This window comes from Pezoporus occidentalis, unplaced genomic scaffold, assembly GCF_034315485.1.
Source record: "Pezoporus occidentalis ecotype Australia unplaced genomic scaffold, CSIRO_AGI_Poc_V1 ctg135, whole genome shotgun sequence".
Classification (NCBI taxonomy): domain Eukaryota; kingdom Metazoa; phylum Chordata; class Aves; order Psittaciformes; family Psittacidae; genus Pezoporus; species Pezoporus occidentalis.
The window spans coordinates 4,202,258-4,220,839 of record NW_026913157.1 but is presented as its reverse complement, the minus strand read 5'-3'; the positions used below and the strand labels follow the sequence as shown (position 1 = coordinate 4,220,839).

Genomic DNA, 18,582 nt, shown 5'->3' with positions numbered 1-18,582 from the left:
CTGGCATCCATTGGTCCATCACCCTTAAATCGCATGCGTCCTTTCCCTCCCAACCTACGCACGCACTCGAGCATGGAAATGAAAACACTTCCGAACTGAAGGGCTGGCATGTAGGAAGGTGGACAGCAGGAGCTGCCAGTAACAGCATCCTCACCCCAGGCCCAGCTCAGCACCTACTGAGCTTGCTGGGGGTGCAGGCACTGCCTGCAGCCCCCCTGAGCTGCAGGATGTGGGGTTTGGTTCAGCAGCAGCACAGACACTGCCTGGCTTCACTTTCATAGAATTACAGAGTGGTCTGAGTTCGAAAGGACCTTAAGATCATCCCATTCCAGCCCCCTGCCATGGGAAGGGACACCTCACACTAGACCCAAGGCTCTGTCCAACCTGGCCTTGAACACCGCCAGGGATGGAGCACTTACCACTTCTATGGGCAACCTATTTCAGTGCCTCCCCACCCTCACAGTAAAAAGCTTCTACCTTCCATCTAACCTGAACTTTCACTGTTTCAGTTTGAACCCATCACCCCTTGTCCTGTCACTACAGTCCCTGATGACAAGTCCCTCCCCAGCATTCTTGTAGGCCCCTTAAGATACTGGAAGCCTGCTATGAGGTCTCCACTCACTGTTTTCCCAAGAGGTGCCTCACAACCCATGGGCAGCTACCAGGCACCATCACATTATCCTGCTGCGAAAGTCAGTCTGGGGGTCCCTGCAGCAGGCAGTGAGCCCCACAGCTACTGCAGCTCTCTGGGGCTGCTGTGTGCAGGTATCCAGAGCAGGATCCCAGTGTGGGGTGCAGGGAGAGGGCTATGGGTGCAGCAGCGACTGCCACACTAGGAGGGAGAGCTGTGGAGGGCTCCCCAAGGAGGGAGAACCAGCACAGCAACATCAAGTTCTACCAGAAGAGCACTTAAAAAAATATCTTTAATGGTATAATGTTTTCAGAGACACCCATCTGTTTATTCCACAGCAAAGCTGGCACAAAGGCTGGGAGCAGGCATGGCACATGGCCCTGCACATCAGGCAAGCACAGGAAATTGGGATCAGTGCTGGCATGGCATGGTAGTAACTCCAGCGGGTTCAGCCCTCACCACCCATTTGCCCAAAGCCAAAGCTCAGGCCAAAGCCTACTCAGAGGAGCTCGAGGTGCACAGGGCATGCACACAACCGCACAGCATCCCTGGGGTGGGAGTGCCCAGGGGCACAGCCCCAAACAGATGGATCAATCTGGTACATTCTGCTATTGAAGCTCCACAGGGAGAAAAGGCACAAACCTTTTGCCTCCATGAATCCCACCACCCTTCCAAAACCCCTTTTCCCCTCAAAATTGCTCCCCATCTCAGAAGCCTTGCCACTCAAGCACACTGTCAGCAAACCTCAACTTATTCACAGATTTTCCTCATAGAGCATGGAGAAAACAGTCAAAAGGAGTTGCACGAAGCAAGCTCAGAAGGGAAGAAAAGGCTGTCTGAAACCATCTCAGGTGTCACCACCCATGGAAATGCTGCATGAATCCCAGACTCAAAAGGCAGCATCACTGACAAGGCAGGGACAGGCAAGTTAAAGTGCATTATATCACCAGGTCAGAGCAGCAGATGGAGACACTGGAGTAACAGGACTAAAACTGCTGGAAGAAAGGAATTGATCCCAGTGACCCTGGGCATACGGTGAGGCTTTACACACCAGCCACAGGTATAGACCCGTGATGGAGAAGCTATTTAGGAAGTAATCCTAAAAAATGTCACTTTCCAGGATTTTACTCTTGCTTTATGGGATAATCTAATAAATGTAAACAGCCATTCCAAAAAAAAAAAAAAAAAAAACCTTGTTGCTTCCTAAAGTGACTCTGAGCAGACCTATGCACTGTTTGTTCTCTAAGCCCAGTTCACAGTTCGCCTTTAGAGCTCACTGTTGCTTGTGAATTATTTCTGCTTTAACTATTTGGCTCCCTTGGAGTCCCTGTAAAGACACTATGCAGCTGAAGAAAGTTTGGCTCTGCCATGAGAGCCCTTTCCAAAGAAGCTTTTAAACACCTCTTCATCCCCATGAAGACTAGCAAATATTCATACACCCTTTTGCAGAAGGGAGCAAATTTTTTTTGACTGGCATCTATTGCCAGCAATGGACACAGGGAATTTGGTCACATCAGTCTGAAAGCAACATGTGTAGGAATATTGGAAGCACTTGTATACATCACTGCAGTGCCTCACCAGGACACCCTGCTTCAGCTCACTGTGGCATCTCCTCCAGACATGCTGTGGAGCAGAGCTGATACACCATCATTTGGGAATTAAAAGAGTAAGTGCAGCTCACGGGATGCCAGCCCTGCTCAGAAGGTGCTCTCGAGCAGGCAGTGGCATCCGCAGCCTGTAGGGCACACCTCCTGTGTGCGAAACCACTCCATCATATGGCTGGTGTGGCCCCCGTGTCCACACGTCAGGCAGAAATTGGAGGAGCCTCGCACTGCCACGTGACAGATAGCGCACTGGAAGGTGAAGCTCTTGCAGATGGCGCATTGTGTACCACGCACCTCGCTGCGGCAGTGGCTGCAGTACACGCCGAACTCTGGCAGCAGGGAACAAGCAGAGAGTTAGTCCTGGCAGCCCTGCACACAGCCCCCCGTTCAACAGAGGAGGCCCCCAGACTTGCTGCCCAAGAGACTGGCCTCAAACCTCCCACACGGTGGGAGAATATTACAGAATCATGGAATGGTTTGGGTTGGAAAGGACCTTAAAGCTCGCCCAGTTCCAACCCCCACCATGGGCAGGGACACCTTCCACTAGAGCAGGTTGCTCCAAGCCCCATGCAAGCTGGCCTTGAACACTGCCAGGGATGGGCAGTCACGTATCTGTTAGCAATTTCAGTCTGGTATCAGTGCCATGGCTGTCAGCCATGGAGGGGCAATGGCAGTGGTCAAACTCACCAATTTTCCCTCCAGTTACTCCCCAGGAGGAGTTTCAGGTGCCAAGGTGAGACAGCCACCAATTCCCTGGCATCTCTCCTCCATCTCTCCTCCCAGGTTAGGTGCACCTTCTCCCAGAGGCCCAGGAAGAAGGCATTTTGGCAGCTGCCCTTAAGCAGCAGTTCTGGGCACCTACACTGCTGGAAAAATTTTGGAATGAAAGTTCTATTTGCCTATTGACTGGCTCACCCACAGTTAGAGATCTTTCAATATGGCACTAGAAGGACACATCAGCCCAGATTCAGAAGTTAGGACAGATCATGTCTGGGCTCTTCTTCAGAGGGAATAAAGAATGGCCATCAGCATAAACAGCTGAATATCACTAGGATAACAGCGTGTACTTTTCCAGCTTTGCTGGAGAGATATTACTGTCTACTTGAACCAACATCAAGCCCTTGAACTAATATCTGCAAGCCTCATCTCCAAGCAGAGCTGAGAAGCAGCCAAACCCATCTCTCGGCAGAGCAAACCTCTGGGCAGCATGAGGGACACTTTACATCCTACCTACTGACCCTGTGTTCCTATGCTCCCGAGGCAGAGCTGTGACTCTGCCTGGCAGCTGGAGCAGACTGAAGAAGGCACTCACCAATTCCTTTGTGGGGATCAGGAGGACAAGAGACAAACTTGAGAACCTCAGCCCTCTTCTCTCGCAGGCCCCAGCGGTAAAGGATTTCTCCATAGCACTTCTTAAAGTCATCAAATTGCTGAGTGTTGGCAGGATCCAGGAGCCTAGAGGAATAAACAGGGTTGTCATCCACCCAGTGGCTGCAATCTTTTTCCCAGTGATGTCTATACAACTAGGTAACACTGCTAGGAGAGCAGATTGCTTCCCATGTGCTGCTGACAACCTGGCTGAACGCTAATGGGTCTGGCCTCCACTTCTACACTGAAGGGTGTGGACTCAGTGGGTGCACTGCCCACTGGGGCCCCCACCATGGCCACTTGTAGATATATCATATGCCATCCAAGCAGTGTTGATCTGCAGTATGAAGCTTCTCCAAATGAAAAGGTCCAGGAGCAGGTGTGGTACTTCACAGCACCAACAGAGACCTGGCTATAGTGTTTTAGCTGACTCAGGTACAGAGTAACACACCCCTGAGTGCCCCCAAGACACTCTATAACCTACCTTTTGTTCTTCTCATGCTGGTCTTTCTCACGCTCCCGATGATCGGGATATGTTAGGTTTCCATAGCGAAAGTCATCTGGAGAAGACTCACACCAGGGAGTGGAGGCCTGCTCTGTGTCTTTGTTTGCTGCAAGCATCAAAAGGCTGTGAGCACACCTCAGAAAGCAAAGTGCTCATGAGCATAACCTCATCAAAACCAAGGTGGGGAAGGAAACATGGAAGACCACTACCTTAGAAAACTAAGTAACCATGTCTATTTGCCAAGTGCTTCTACTGCACTTGGAATCCTGGACTTGTTTGGGTTGAAAAGGACCTTAAAGACCATCTAGTTCCAACCCCCATGCCATGGGCAACGACAAATTACTCTTCTGGTGATAGGATGGGAATGGGGATCATCAGGCAAAGAAATTCAACATGGAGGAATCCCTTTTGCTTTTTTCCACTTTAGACAGCAAGTAATCAGGCATTCAATCCCATAGAGTTTGCTTGGGAATGTTATCCCTGGCAGACTTGGAAGGAGACAGGAGAGTCCTCCCTGTCTCTTTCCTAGAGAGGGAGGACTCTCATCACAAGGGCTGCAGTTACGTAAAGGGATCTCTCTATGGGAGGTATTGCCCTTGGGACAGGGAGAAGACTATTAATAATGGCTACAAGACATCAACAGCTACACTAAGCACCATTCTCTGCTCTTCCTCATGTCACAGATGCCCTGATACCACCCTGAAAACCCAGTAGCTTTGGTGCTAACAACGCTGATGCTGCCCCAGGCTGTGTGTATCACAAGGAATTAGCCAACGGCTTCAACTCTGACACTGAAGCCCTTAAGAATGATTTGTCTTTGACACCTTTGCAGCTCAGCAGAAAACCTCATTAGGCCTGTGGGTACTTCATGGCACCAAGAACATGAGATAACCACAGCCTTCCCAACTGCTGCTGTTTTTCCAGTGATAGGAAAAAGCACAGCACTCCTTTTGCTCCCCCTGAACCCTGTGGAATTAGCTGGCTGATGACACTGCGAGGCCACTGAATCACTGAATGATTGTGGTGACTGGAAGAAGTGCCTGAGGACTGAAGAAAGAAAATGTCACTGCTGCCTTCAAAGACAAGGAGAAGGACCCAGGGAACTGCATGGCACTCAGCCCTACCTCAATCCCTGGGAAGGTAATGGGGCAGCTAATCCTGGGAACCATGTCCAGTCATGTGTAGGCCAATACCAGGAGGAGTTGGCATGGATAACAGCCTCAGTCGAGGCAGTTAACCCAAGTGCTTGCTATAGCCATGCTGGAAGCAAAACAGTACAAACTGGTCTGTCTCTTTACTTGGCTCCCACTGGAAAAGGCAGCAGTGGGAGCTCTTGGCTCTCGGTTAACCTGAGATCTAAGGGCCTAGCTGGGTATGTCTAAGGTGTTTGCAACAATTCCTCCAAAGCCTAGTGGCACAGCATGCTAAAGAAGTCAGAAGGGGCAGGACTGCACGAGCATGGATGTGGTTACTGCAAGCCCTGCTCACTTCCAACCACAGAGTCCCATCACATGGGCCAAACTCTGAAAATATACTCTAGCAGAGTACATTTACAACCACAACCTTACTTCCCCGACAGGAAGGAAGGAGCAGAAGCCACCTAAAATCCAGGCCAGAAGGGACGGAGATCCTGCTATTTCCTACCCAGGTCTTCATACCTATGCTCCAGCCTCCGGTGCCAAGTCCAGGATCTGACATACTGGAACAGGAACCAGAGGAAGTAAAGCTGGGCTGTTGAGAGGAAAGGAGAGGAAATCATGTTACCTATATGAGCAATGCTCACAAATAGTCGAGACAAATGGGGAAGAACTGGCAATCATACATAGCGGCTGTGGGAGGCCAGGTTGGAGGCACGAGGAGGAAAGGGGCCAGAGTTTGGGCACCCTTGTAGCCTGGATTGGGCTTCAAATACACTGCAGAGCATGGCCAGGGTCTGTACATCGTGGAGCTGAGAGTAATGAGCCAGCCTGTGAAATGAAAAGGACACACAGTGTGGGACTGGGCAGAATTCAGTGGCAAAAGTATTCAGACTGCAGGGCAACTAATTCTGAGCCTCTTGCCTAAACCAATTTGGGACACATTACTGACCAGAGAAGGCATGTATGCTCTGAAGGACTCAGTTGTCCTTTCCGTTCTGTCATTGAGGAGCCAGTCCTCCTCCTGAGCACACTCACAGGCCAGAGAAAGATGGAGGTCTGGGAATACAGCAGTACTCATGCCCTGATTATCCCAAGTTTGTGCAGCTTCAGGAACAACATCCACAGAACTAATTTTAAAAGCTGCAGCCATTAGACTCACCCCCAGCTACAATGTCTTTCTGAGAAAACCTGTTTTGCCTTGTGGACCACAGGTTTTCTGGGTGGCTGTGAAGTTTCCGGTTTGCTCTGAAGACTGCGCTCCCCTCCCACCACTGCCACATAGCAGGAAAGAGCTGCGTCAAGCAACAGTAATGCCAAAGTACACCTCACAAATCCTATGCCTCCAATTAGGGTATACTGAGATAATATCAACTACTAATTATGTCCTCTCCTGAAGAGATTCAATGGCAGAAAGACATATGCAGCTAATACTTGGCTTTGAGACCAGTGGAATGGTTTCCCTCATGTTTATATGGCAACAGTGAATCTGAAGGTGGAAAAAGCAGCTGCATCAACACCCTCATTTAGGTGGGGAGCAGAAAACCAAAATCCCTAAGTCAGGCATTGTGTAAATGCTGGAAAGCAGAGCTCCAACTGCACCTGGCCTATTGATCAGTGTCAGCCAAAGACGACCTGGGTGCTAGACTGAGGCTAAATCCTGCCTCCTGTATGTCATAAACACACTTGCAGCTTCCCTTCTTGATGTACCTCAGGCTTTAGAAGTGAATATACACGCTGTGACACTACACTACTCCAAATCTGAAATGACACCTTACCACCAGGTACATAGTTATGGAGGGCTTTGCTTCAGCAGCCATTCCCCAACCCCTCCGCGGCATTCAAACACCTACAGGGACTCCAGTAATTGACGTCCAAATGGATGTTGTGCCCAAGGTATCTCCAAATCTGGGTCAGACTTTGGTCCAAGACAGAGATCAGTGGCTACCATGGCCAGTGACCAAACCTGGCAGACAGGAAGGAAAAGCATCAAAGCTACAATTAGGAACAACCATACTCTCAGGGCATAGGTGTGTACAAATTCCCTCACAGACAGATAATAATGGAGCTTTTTTTTTTCCTAGCAGCCAGGAGCAGTTTCAGCTTCTATGTCACAAATAATATACATAATAACACAAACCCGAAGCTTTCCCTGTTCCACTTGCTTTAGGTTTGAGTTAAACCTTGAAGAACAGTCTAACACTCAGGGTAGCTTAACAGACCTATTAGTGCATTTTATAGTAACAAACCTCAAAAGGCTTTAGTTTTAGTTTTTGATACTGTTCTCGGATTCAGAGATGTCTGGTGGCTGAAAGTTTACTTTTCATGCAGTCATTCACCAGTATCTTTTGATTAGTTGTGTTACTGATCATCTCTGCTCTCCCAGTGCAGCCCAGTGTGGTCAGGAGTACAAATTTGCCATTTCTACTCCAATAGTTTAGCTATTTCACATGATATTTCTCATTCATTTACATACTCCACTCTGAAATGATCTTTTCAGCCTCTATACTGCTGCTCTAGGACTGGTTTTGTCTGTTATGCCTTTTAAATTGGGGCAATTAGAATATTCCAAGGAAAAGCATAGCTCCTAGTTTGGCATGAAAAAGAGAACAGGAAAAGAAAATTGTGCTGGAAAGACTGCAGAAATCAGAGCTGGTAACATGGAAAAGTAAAGAAAACCCACATGCTCCAAACAGGAAGAACAGCGAGGAGCATCAGTCCCCCAGCTGCTCACTGGGAAACCAGAAACAGGACAGAAACCAAAGATGGGGTTGAGTACAAGAGAGCAAAGAAAGGAAATTGGTAAGATGCCACCTCCTATACTGCTATAGAGCACATCTTACACGTAACCTGCAACTTAAACACCCCTACCTGCTAGGAATGGGGCAAGCTGCAACACAGAGTGGAGTTACATAGGACAGGGAAAAACAAGCAAGAAACAGAGGTATCTCAGAGGAAGCTTGCAAAAGTTATTCCACCCAAGCTCTGGTCCTATGTGGGCAATGCAAGATGAAGCACTGACAAAGAGGACGTAGACCTGCGTCCTCTCTCCTGCTCCAGGAGAACCCACCAAGAAGCGAGACAACAGTTTGAGTTTGCTTCTGCTTAGATGAGGTAAGCCTGTGCATGTTCCCTGTTCAGGTCTACGAAAAGCCAAATGCTTAGGAGTAGAGCACAGCTCCTCTGGCAGTGCCAGCTCCTGTATCTTTCAGATGCTCCTGTCTCCTGTCAAATGTTCTGCCTGTTGTATTGGACTAATCACACAGAAAAAGATGTGCTACAATAATAATTTTTCTCCTATTATTAGCTGCAGGCAAGTAGCCAGCCCCATTTTGGGGCTGGGCTCCTGGGTTCAGACTTCTGTGGAGAAGCAGCCTGCAGCTGGCACCCAGTGCCAATGCAGATGAATACCAAACAATGGGAACCATTATGCATAAGAGAGAAGTAAAAAAATCACCCATCAAAATGCTGACAGCAGCTCGGCAACTCTGTGCACAGTTACTCCATTCGCTGACTCAAAAGCAGGCTGCATTCCTCACTTTGCCTGCAGGAATTCCCTGAAAAATGTGCTTCACTCAGTTTGACAAAGGGCATAAAACAATCTGCTTGCAGCCCTGGGAAGGAATCTCTAAATGTCAGGAATCAATTAGATAGAGACCACCTCTATGGCTCTTCCACAGGCCTTGGTTCACAAAATGGAAATTCCCTGGAACAACTGCTCAACCCAGGTGGCTGTTTGGGTATCAAGGTGAGAGCACAAGTCATTTGAAGGTAGCACAGCGTGCTGAGGAAGAGCTCCGACTCAATGCCATACCTGTACGAGGTCCCTCCGTCCCACAGCCAAGGCTGAGGCAGCATTCTTCTGGCAAGTCTCCTGGATATTATTCACATTTAGTCTAAAAAGAGAGAGCTCAGTTATCTGTGAAGGTAAAAGTAAAAAGAAAAACTCATGCTAAAACCCACATTACCTATAAAGGTGGGGAGGGATGGGGGAAAAGTAGTACTAACAGCAGCAAGTAGCTCAAAATTTCCTGATCAACACAAACGTGCTAGCATAGCCAGGATCCCATCGCTTCCTTCTCTTATTCAGGGATCACTGCCATCCTTCTCCCACTGTTCATCTTCACTAACGCACTGCACATCAAGTCCAGCTTCCAAACTAGCTGGGATTGATCCTAAGAAGCACCATCTCCAAGGAGATACCAGATCAAACTTGTACCAGAATACCCCTAAGCCAAGATTCATTCTTGTCCCAAGAAGCTGGTGCCATCAGTTATGTGGTCCTGTGCCCATTCAGCCAATTGGTCTGCTCTGACTGACCTGGACTGAGTCAGTGGCATGCTGAGGAGAAGCAGACTGGTCTTCAGCCTGCTCTGCAGTAGGGTAACACATTCACTGTGGAGTCTCTGAGAGGTTGGCAAGGTGGCCTGAGTAAACCCATGTGAGCTTTCCTGATTATCATCAGAATTCTTCCCCAGACATGTGGCACTTTTACTGCTTAAGATCTTACAGCAAATGTAAAAAGGTCAGGATGTTCACACATGAGATATCCAGAGTGGAAAGGTCCAACAGTTTTTTTTTAAAGAACACTTTCTTCTAATAATACAGAAAAAAACCTGACACGGGATATTTTTGTTTTCTCTCTCTTCCCATACCCTTCTGTATCCTCTAAGAAGGGACACCTGCTTCTTCCCTGAATGTCCACAAATTGGAAATTCTGTGAAGGACAAGGCAGTATTACCAAAGCTAAGGAAAAAAAAAAATCAGGAACAGAGATTTTGTAACTATCTGAAATAGAGAGTTTGGAAAAAGCAGCCCCTTGTCCTTAAAAAAACCCTGACCAAACAACCAAAACTCACAGAACTTCTCCATCTTTTCCATTAAAGCAAAAAAATCTGCTGTACAGACACTGGCATGTACAACCAAGTCTCCAAGTGAATGGGGCATTCCAAATACTTCTGAAATGAAAAAGTCTTATGAGATATTAACAGATTTACAGTATGAAAATGTGCATTTATTGGGATTTTTAAGCCTTTGCATTTAAGTGTGGAGTTTAACACAAGATTTGAAAAGGAATTTGTACTGATAACTTCTCTCAAGCTGCAAACCTGTAAGATTTGCAATGATGTTCAAACTCTGTATACAACACCCCAGCACAAATTTATTTGTCACGCTTTTCACATTTATAGGAGACAAGTCCCCCTCCACAGGCAGAGGGATACCTTGATAAAGCAGCAACACAAGAACAGAGGAAGAAGGTACAGAAGCACTCAAAGATCAGGGCTGACTGATATCAGGAGTAAAGCACAGCAAAAAACAGCTGCTTTGATTTGGGAAAGGGTGCCAACTCATATATACTCACATATAGAGCTCTCCTAGCAGCTTGTGGACAGGCAGCAAGCAGGAAATATCTTGGATAATAACTTTCCCAGCAGCTTTAATGGGTCGGTTGTTGGCATCTGTCCCCTCTCGTTTGCTTTTCCACCTCCTTGATTTCTGCGTAACAAATTGCAACGTGTTACAGGGGAGGAGGACAGCAGGCTTCTTTGGCCAGGGAAAAAAGCACTAGGGTCAGGAATAATGCAAGCAGCACCCAAACCTGCCTTTCAGAAGGCTCTTTGTTACCCTGGAAAACATCCATGACATGCCCAGGAGAACAAGCATCTCCATCTGTAGAAGTGAAAAACGGGTCAAGGCAGCAAGCTCAAGGTCAAACTCACTCAAAAAGTATTTTTTGAAAGCCAATAAGAGAACAAATGGGCCTCAGGATGCCAATCAAACCTGGGCAGGTTTGGGAGGAGGATGGCTCAATTATCATTCTCATTAGAGGTCTGGTCTGGAAACCTTCTCTGCACAGACCACTGCTGACTTCAGCCAACATCAGCACAGAGATGTGTGGAGGCAGCTTTTGCTTGCCCTTAGCTTCAGGGCAAACTGACAGCTCCAGAGTCTGTTTTGGTCTGTCCTTTCAGTGTTCGAGTAAACCTCTGTTTAGCTTCACACAGCAGGGGTCCCACCTCCTGCTTTATCAACAGCTTCAGAAAAGCAACCGGCAAATGATAAAGCAGGACCCAAGTTTTCCTAGCTACCATGCTCACAGCTACTTACAGCTGGCTTAGGACATAAGGCGGTGGGGAGAAGGGAGAAGAGGAATCAACACAAGGGAACAAAACCAAGAAGCCAAGATTCCCAGATACTCTCCGTAACAGACATGGAGACCACATAAATGCCAAGCTGCATAAAGCTACCTTGGCTGTATGAAACACTATAGAGTATTTGCCTAGTATCCTGAGCTCTTCCAGCTCCTCACTCTAGGAGGGTGAGGAGGAGCAGGGATGAGAGGATGAGCAGCAGCACAACAGGCAGAAGACACTGGAGCTCTGCTGGCTCCTATACAGCATTTCCCAGAGCAACAAAGAATGCTTTGCAGTGCTGCTCCCCTATGGCTTGTTCCCTCACTGACACACAGAGTTGATGCTCCTACGTGGAAGTATCCTGGTCATGTCAAGTTATGCAGGGTATTCTAAGGCACTTGTGGGGCTTCCTACATCCCTATCTGAAGCAGACAGCTCCTTTGATGGGGCCAGCAAACCAGCCCTATGGTGATAGTTCTGCAAGACAACACATCCATGCTCCTGAAGAGCAGGCTAGGCTACAGGAAGGGCAGGACTTGGACCTACAATTGGGTCACCTCTGCTGTGGATGTTAGGTCTGGGATGGCTGGGTACCAAACTACCATCATACACAGTCCTGCGGAACCTGAGCAGGCTCATCACAGTCACAAAATGCCCTTAAAAAAAACTCATTAGAGAAAAATATCTCCTTAGATCTTAAGAAATTAATTCCTCCTTCACTGCCTGCCTGGCCCAAGCTGAAGCCAATGTGCTGAGGAGGTCTTGCTCTGCTGAGCGCACGTGCTACTAGCACATCACAAGAAGCAAAACAGACATGCTCCTGAAGCCACTCTGGACAGTGGGTGACTGAGGCTCAGAGGCTCAAGCACAGGCTTGCCAGTAAGCGAAGGAGGCATTTCAGACCTCAAAGAGGTGGAGGTGGATTTTGCCTGGGTTGCCCATGTGAGAGCATCACCACTTCCCCTGATTTTCCACTGCTCCTCAGAGGAAAGAGAAGCAGAGTGTGCATGCTGCCCAATATTCAGAGGTGCCAAACGGTGGTGGAAACAGGGCTGTCAGCATTCAGTGCTAGGAGGCTGACTAGGGTATGATTCTGATCTCTGCCATGTCCCCTCAAGTCCTAATCCATTCAAGCAGAGTTTGCCTGCAGTATTTATCTGCTACATCATTCTGAGAAGTGCTATGCAGTAGGAAGTGGATAAAATGTGGTCAGGTGGGAGACCAATCTCTCTGGAATCCATCAGTTCCTAGTGAAGGCATTTTGATTTACCTCTGACTCTCTTCTCATCCGGCAGACTATACCTCTTTTGATACTACCTAAAAATGTAGCTACCCTCCCCATGCTGAAGAATGTGGGCTGTATTACAAAAAGGTTCCCAAATAAAAGTGGCACCTGTACCTCATTCCTTGTCAGGACAGCCAAATGCTGTCTGCTAGCTTCAGTGAGGAGCTACTGATGCTGCCAAAACCAATACTTGTGCAAAGCTTGGGAACACCAGCAGGGACATGCAGTGCTCAGCCACTGTCCTGGAAGGGCTACCAGGCTCCTCACAACCAAAGCTGTTGTTTGTGCTGTGTTTGAGCAGGTAGTTGGACCCAGGCTTGCAGATTCACAACCACATTCTGCAGGTCTATCACCAGGGGTCTTCCAAGGCTTGGCAGGAATTTGGAGAGGAACTTGCCACCTCCTGACCATCCATAAGCCAGCTGCTCCCAGGACTCGCAGACTATGGAGAATTCCCTCTGACTGAGGCAGGTTCTCTGACCCATCCTCAGAAACAGATTCAACCTGCTCCTGCCCTCTGCAAGAGCAGACTGAAGAAGCCTCCTAACAGGCATTTCAAAGGCTAGAAACATGGACAACACATATCACTTTCCACAGGTAATTCAGTCACTTTTTTGCTGTTGTTGTTTTGAGGAGAATGACAACAAATGAAGATGACAATGGAAAAGAGACCTCATGAATGGTTTCCACTTCTTGCTGTTAGCATATCACCAGACAAATGAAGACACTACATGTACCAGAATCCCCTGAGAACTCGGACTCACAACAAAATTATCCTGTTTTCTTCCTCCAAGCACTGAATATTTACTGGCAGAAAGGGATGCCCTAATACTTTATTGGTGGAACTCCTGGACTAGAGATAGTTGATGGCCAATATGTCCTGCCAGCATTACACTGCCACAACCACTACTTCCTGCCCCTGTGACAAAAACAAATCCTAAAGCCAAATGTAAAGTCACATTAAAATGTCTGTTCTTCTGCAATTCAGGTTTGCCTCAGCCACAGTAACAAACTGCTAGAAAAAAACTATGAACAGAAGTATGGGAACCATCACCACTGACAGCAGAAGCTCTACTTTGAGCCAAATAATTGCTGGTGTTCATTACAGGAGTGGCTCTCCACCAGGCAGTATCTGAGCACCATTAACAGGGGTTACCAGAGGCAAGAAGGGCTCTAGCTTGGGTTTGTCTAGACAAGGTCCACCACAAGGCTCGTCACTCCCTTCTGCTTCACCTCTTCTCCCTGGGGAAGCTCTCACTATGGTGTTATTTAAAGGTGTCACCAAGACGCAAGGGCATTAGGGTAGGATGGAAAACAGGTCTCTTCCTAGGGCCTGAAGCACAGGTCACAAGGGGTAGCAGGGAACATAACAGTTGGAGCTGAAGCAGAAATTAACATGCATGCACCAAGATAACTATGACAGTTGAAGGTCAAAGAAACAGGCTTTCTGCACTGCCCCCAACATTTCTAGCCTGCAGCCTAGAATCCATGTCAAGCAGAACTGCATCTACCCAGCTGCTCCTGAGAGTTCAAGGAGAGGAAGAACAGAAAGAAAATAGCTACAGTGACAGTAAATTAAGACTCATCAGTTCCTCAGAGCATCAGAAGGAAAGAAACCAGAGTATTTATGACAATCATGGGGTTGAAGGTGACAGTGGGAACAGCACCAAGTAATGACTAAAAAAGCCAGCCTGTATCTGCACTACCATACCTAAGGCTGTAATTTCCTGCAACCTGAGGTGATAACAATGGCAGTAAATGGGTTACATGTAGAAACAGACAGCCCAAGAATAAGCCACCAACTGCTTCGTAGCAACCACCATCATCACTATGTACACAGCAGAAGTAGTTCCGAAATGCTGCGTGCCTGCTTGGAAAGGATGCCCAACAGTTGGGTGTGTGTGTCTTTGGATCCTGCTGAGGCAGTGCTGTAAGCAGCATCATGAAATGTAAAGTGCCTATTTGCAGAAGCAGATGCAAAATTTCAGGGTTTGTGGTATAAAGTGGCGTTAGTAGAGCACAGGGAAAGCTTGTGGACAGAAGTGAACAGACTTGATGCCAAAGACTAAGCTGCAATATGGCATTTAGAAAATGAAGAGGTAAACCTGCTCAAAGTCAGGTTCAAACTGCTTCTAATATTATTTTTTCTTTTAAAGTAAGATTTAAAAATTGCTGCCTCCCTGCAAAAAGCTATATGCTCTTTTATTCTGAACTACTGCCTACAGATTAACTCCCCCATGCAGGTCATGCAGTTCTGCCTGGATTTTTCTTTTCAAAATAATCAACATTTACTATTTCCAGCACCTCCCACAGTACCAGGCAACTTCCACAAAGGGGACCAAAAAACCCAACCAACCTACCAGAGGCACTTCTGTGGCCCCCAGCAGGAATATTTCTTTAGAGCTTTCACTAATTAATAGCTGGCACCTGCCCTGAAGCACTGGCATTTCTGAAGTGGAGTCATTACCTAGAAAGAAGGGGGAATTATTCCTTCTTCTAGACTTGTCTTTTGCTTCCCGGAGCACCCTGAGCAATGCTGAGCTCTTACCCCAGAAGAGGGGGGCAGCTAGTTTGCACAAATACTCCACACCTCTCTCCATACATGCTTGCCCCTTCAGCTTGGGCACTGTGATCCACTTTAGAGAATGTGATTAGCCTCTTCCAAAGGTTATCCACAAATAACAGTTAAACCTTCAAGGTTTGTATTAATCCATATATAATTTTTAAGTATGTGCTATACAAAATGATAGCTTTATCACATCACTACTTGCTCTTCCTTCCAAGCCAGTGGTAAGGGAATTAAACTGTAGCACTTTCTGCACTACAATTTACCACACCACAAGCTGGCAAGTGCCTTGCTTGGTTTTCTTTCTTTAGCCTGTTCTTGATTCAAGACAGAACTTCATTTCCTGTCTTCACTGCTCACATTTCTTTATTAGCTCTTTGCAAAAGCCTTGATGGTGTCATGTAAATTACTTCTTTCACCTATTATTTGCTACTAGCAGGTTAAATTAGGTGTTACAGGAATTCTGTTTTATTCCCTGTTGTCTTATGAAGGGATAGCATGAGGGACAGCAGCTGTGAAAAAAAGAGTTTCACACAAACATTGTGAAAAGCGGTCCTAAAGAGATAGTCTTTAATCTGAAATGAAGTTTTCTAAGCTTTGCCTATGCTTGGCAGATGAGTGATGAGATAGTAATTACCCAAATTTACAGCAAAGCTTGAGCAACACTGATATCATCAAGATGTTCACATGAATGATGTTCAAGCTTGAGAGACACATGGACCTGACTAATGGAAAACAACTGCCAAAGCAGCCTCGGAGGGGCAGGTGCCAGGAAGAAGTCGCTGGAAGTGCAACCTCTCACACCGAATGCAGGGTGGTGCCATTCCTGGGTCTGGGAGATCACAAATTAAGGAGAAATTCTATTTACTGCTGTGGGAAATAAGGCTTTATGATGCACTGCACTGAGAACAGGTAGCTCATTTTATGGCAGATCATTGTCAGCAACTCAACCAGGTTGTTTCTTCCACAGCTCTTAAGTGATCCTCCCTCTCCAGCAAGGCTTCATCTTTTTCAGAAATGAGGTGCTCTAATGTCAGTCTCACCAGTTGTTAACAATCATTAAGCTCCTCTGCAGCTCTGTTACTTAGAGTTTGATTTTTTCTTACATTTCAAACTACCCCTTGGCATCCTTTCCTGACTGCTAGGCCAGGTAAAGTAGGTGAGTTGTAGGTCAGTGTTCGTACCCTGCAAACTACTGTCTGCTCCTGTCCACTTACACATTCTTACTGAAGCCCTCGGCCCTGCGTGGAGTGCAAGTCCTCCACCTTTGTGCAGGTTACTCAAAGGCAGACAGGTGGCGTTTTATTCTTGGGCCCTTGGGCAGAAGACAGGGTTATATCAAGGACAGTATTAGCACAGCGCACAGTACCGGGAAGTCGTTAATTGCTTGTATGGACCAACGTCGCCAGGCAGAGCGAGGAGACATCTGTATGTGAAAACATTACACCCAGGAAAAGGGAAGAAAGACACCAAGAAAAATAAAGACAAAAGGTAAATAGACTGAAAAGTGCCTTGAACCAGCAGAGTAAAAGATATTGTTCCCAATGGTTCTGTTACACAACGAACAGTTGCAAACCATGATCCCCACTTTCACGCACACAGTTGTACTGTATGTTACCTACAGCCCTGTGTCTGTGCCCCACACCAGCCTCTGCAGAAGACTTTGCCAACCACAGATCTCAACAGTCTGTCACACAGAGCTGTATTAATGCAAGAAGCACAGAACTGCTTCATGTGCTTCATGACCTTGTTCATACCATCAATTGACAGCTGAGCAGAGGACAATACCCTGGTGCCTCAAACGCTAGGCTCCTACTCTAATGAATTTTACTCCTCTTGGATGAGGAAGAAAATAGCTAAGTGCAAACTGCATTATTTTTAACACAGCTGTCCAGCACAACAGCACAGAAATCTCTAGGAAGCTAAATAAACACTCCTTCTTACTCAGGTATCTCTAACATCCAGTGTCCTCCAGAAGTTCATTCACTGGAACCTGCTATAACTGTTCACTTTCATTTTAAACAATACAGGTCGCACGTCAGGATATCACAAGGGATGTAGAGACCCTGCTACTTGGCAGGGCCACGTATAAATTGTCGTCATGGGTTGAGGAGCTCTTTCAGATTGAGTAAGTGATCAAATTCACTGACTGACTATGCAGAATAGCTCCAAAGTAGGCTTTCACTACAAAAGTGCATACATTTCATTAAGCATGCAACTCAGTATTAAAGCAACGATAAATGGAATCTCTCAAAGCATATTACTGCACACTCATTGGGAAAAAAAAACCCTTCTGTTTCAGTTCTGTAAGAGTCAACACAACAAAAAGTGTTATTTGTGTTGTATGCAGTGTATTTTACATTTATTTCCAGCTGATGGTGGGCAGTCAAGGCCATCAGCTATGCCTGGCCTATACCTTCCCTTGCATCTTGCTGGTGGGAGAACCCCGCAGCCAGGGAGCCATGAGAGAGGAGAAGACTGCCGCCTTGTGCTACAGGTTTCTCCACCAGGCCTCACCAGGAGAATGAGAGAAGGAGAAATGGGATAGCTGAAAGAAATACAGTATAGTAGAGAAGCAGCAAAACTAAGCTCAGCCCTCCTGTGAAGTCCTGCTCTTCTGCAGTGAGAGCCACTGCTGCCAACCTCCACTTCCATGTCTGTGAGGTTTGAAACCAGGCAGACATCAGGCAAAGCCTGAGGGATATCCTGAGAAGCAACAGTTTCCAAGCCCTGCCCAATTCCCCAATGTGAAGCATCAGGACATCACTGTCACCACCTGTGTGGAGCTGTCTCTCTGGAAAATCTGAGCTGTCCCCAGGTCCCCACTGGCACAACCCTCTCACTGAAGTAGGGGGGGAACCACAGCCACAGCACCTTCTTTAAGAGACATCTAGGTTGGAAACACTGATGGCATTGCCTGAGTATAGATACAGCTGCTTCTTCCTACTGACTACTTTTCTTTAGTGGGATTTTTTTTTTTTAATGAGTGAAAAGGAGGAAGAAAGGAGGAGTGTGCATGTGTGAATAAAAGAGGAGAAATGTGTATACACACATATTTAGATGAGCACAGAAAGGCTCAGTGCCAGATTTAGTTTCATTTGGTTTACTTAAGGAGATCTCTGCTGGGTTCAGCAGCTCTCCTCCCTTCACAGGAACATGAGATATTACCTGTCTATAAATGGGCAAATTCCACTTGTTTGCTAATGGTAGTGATGCTAGTGGGATTGCTATATGTGATTTAAATACCTGCTTACTACTGTCAAACTCAGTTTTGGGGCTGAAGTTATACAACATGAGAGTTTAACATCAACATTTCAACTTCCATTTTAACGCAAATATAAAATCCAAGCTTG

General features: G+C 46.8%; 1 protein-coding gene across 5 annotated transcripts in view; it reads right to left on the bottom strand.

Moving 5' to 3' along the window:
• Window positions 1-905: 905 nt before the first annotated feature.
• WDR59 (WD repeat domain 59) overlaps window positions 906-18,582 on the bottom strand; it is a 50,019-nt gene continuing 32,342 nt past the window's right edge. For 2 of the 5 annotated variants that reach the window (XM_062609253.1, XM_062609255.1), the window contains 9 exons: window positions 16,599-16,655; window positions 10,607-10,740; window positions 9,059-9,140; window positions 7,098-7,210; window positions 5,931-6,075; window positions 5,767-5,839; window positions 4,088-4,214; window positions 3,548-3,690; window positions 906-2,564 (listed from right to left, as the gene is read on the bottom strand). In XM_062609253.1, coding sequence (XP_062465237.1) covers window positions 2,329-2,564; window positions 3,548-3,690; window positions 4,088-4,214; window positions 5,767-5,839; window positions 5,931-6,075; window positions 7,098-7,210; window positions 9,059-9,140; window positions 10,607-10,740; window positions 16,599-16,655 — 1,110 coding nt within the window. In that variant the 3' untranslated portion in view covers window positions 906-2,328. The other 3 variants (XM_062609254.1, XR_009962942.1, XM_062609256.1) reach the window with 3 other exon arrangements.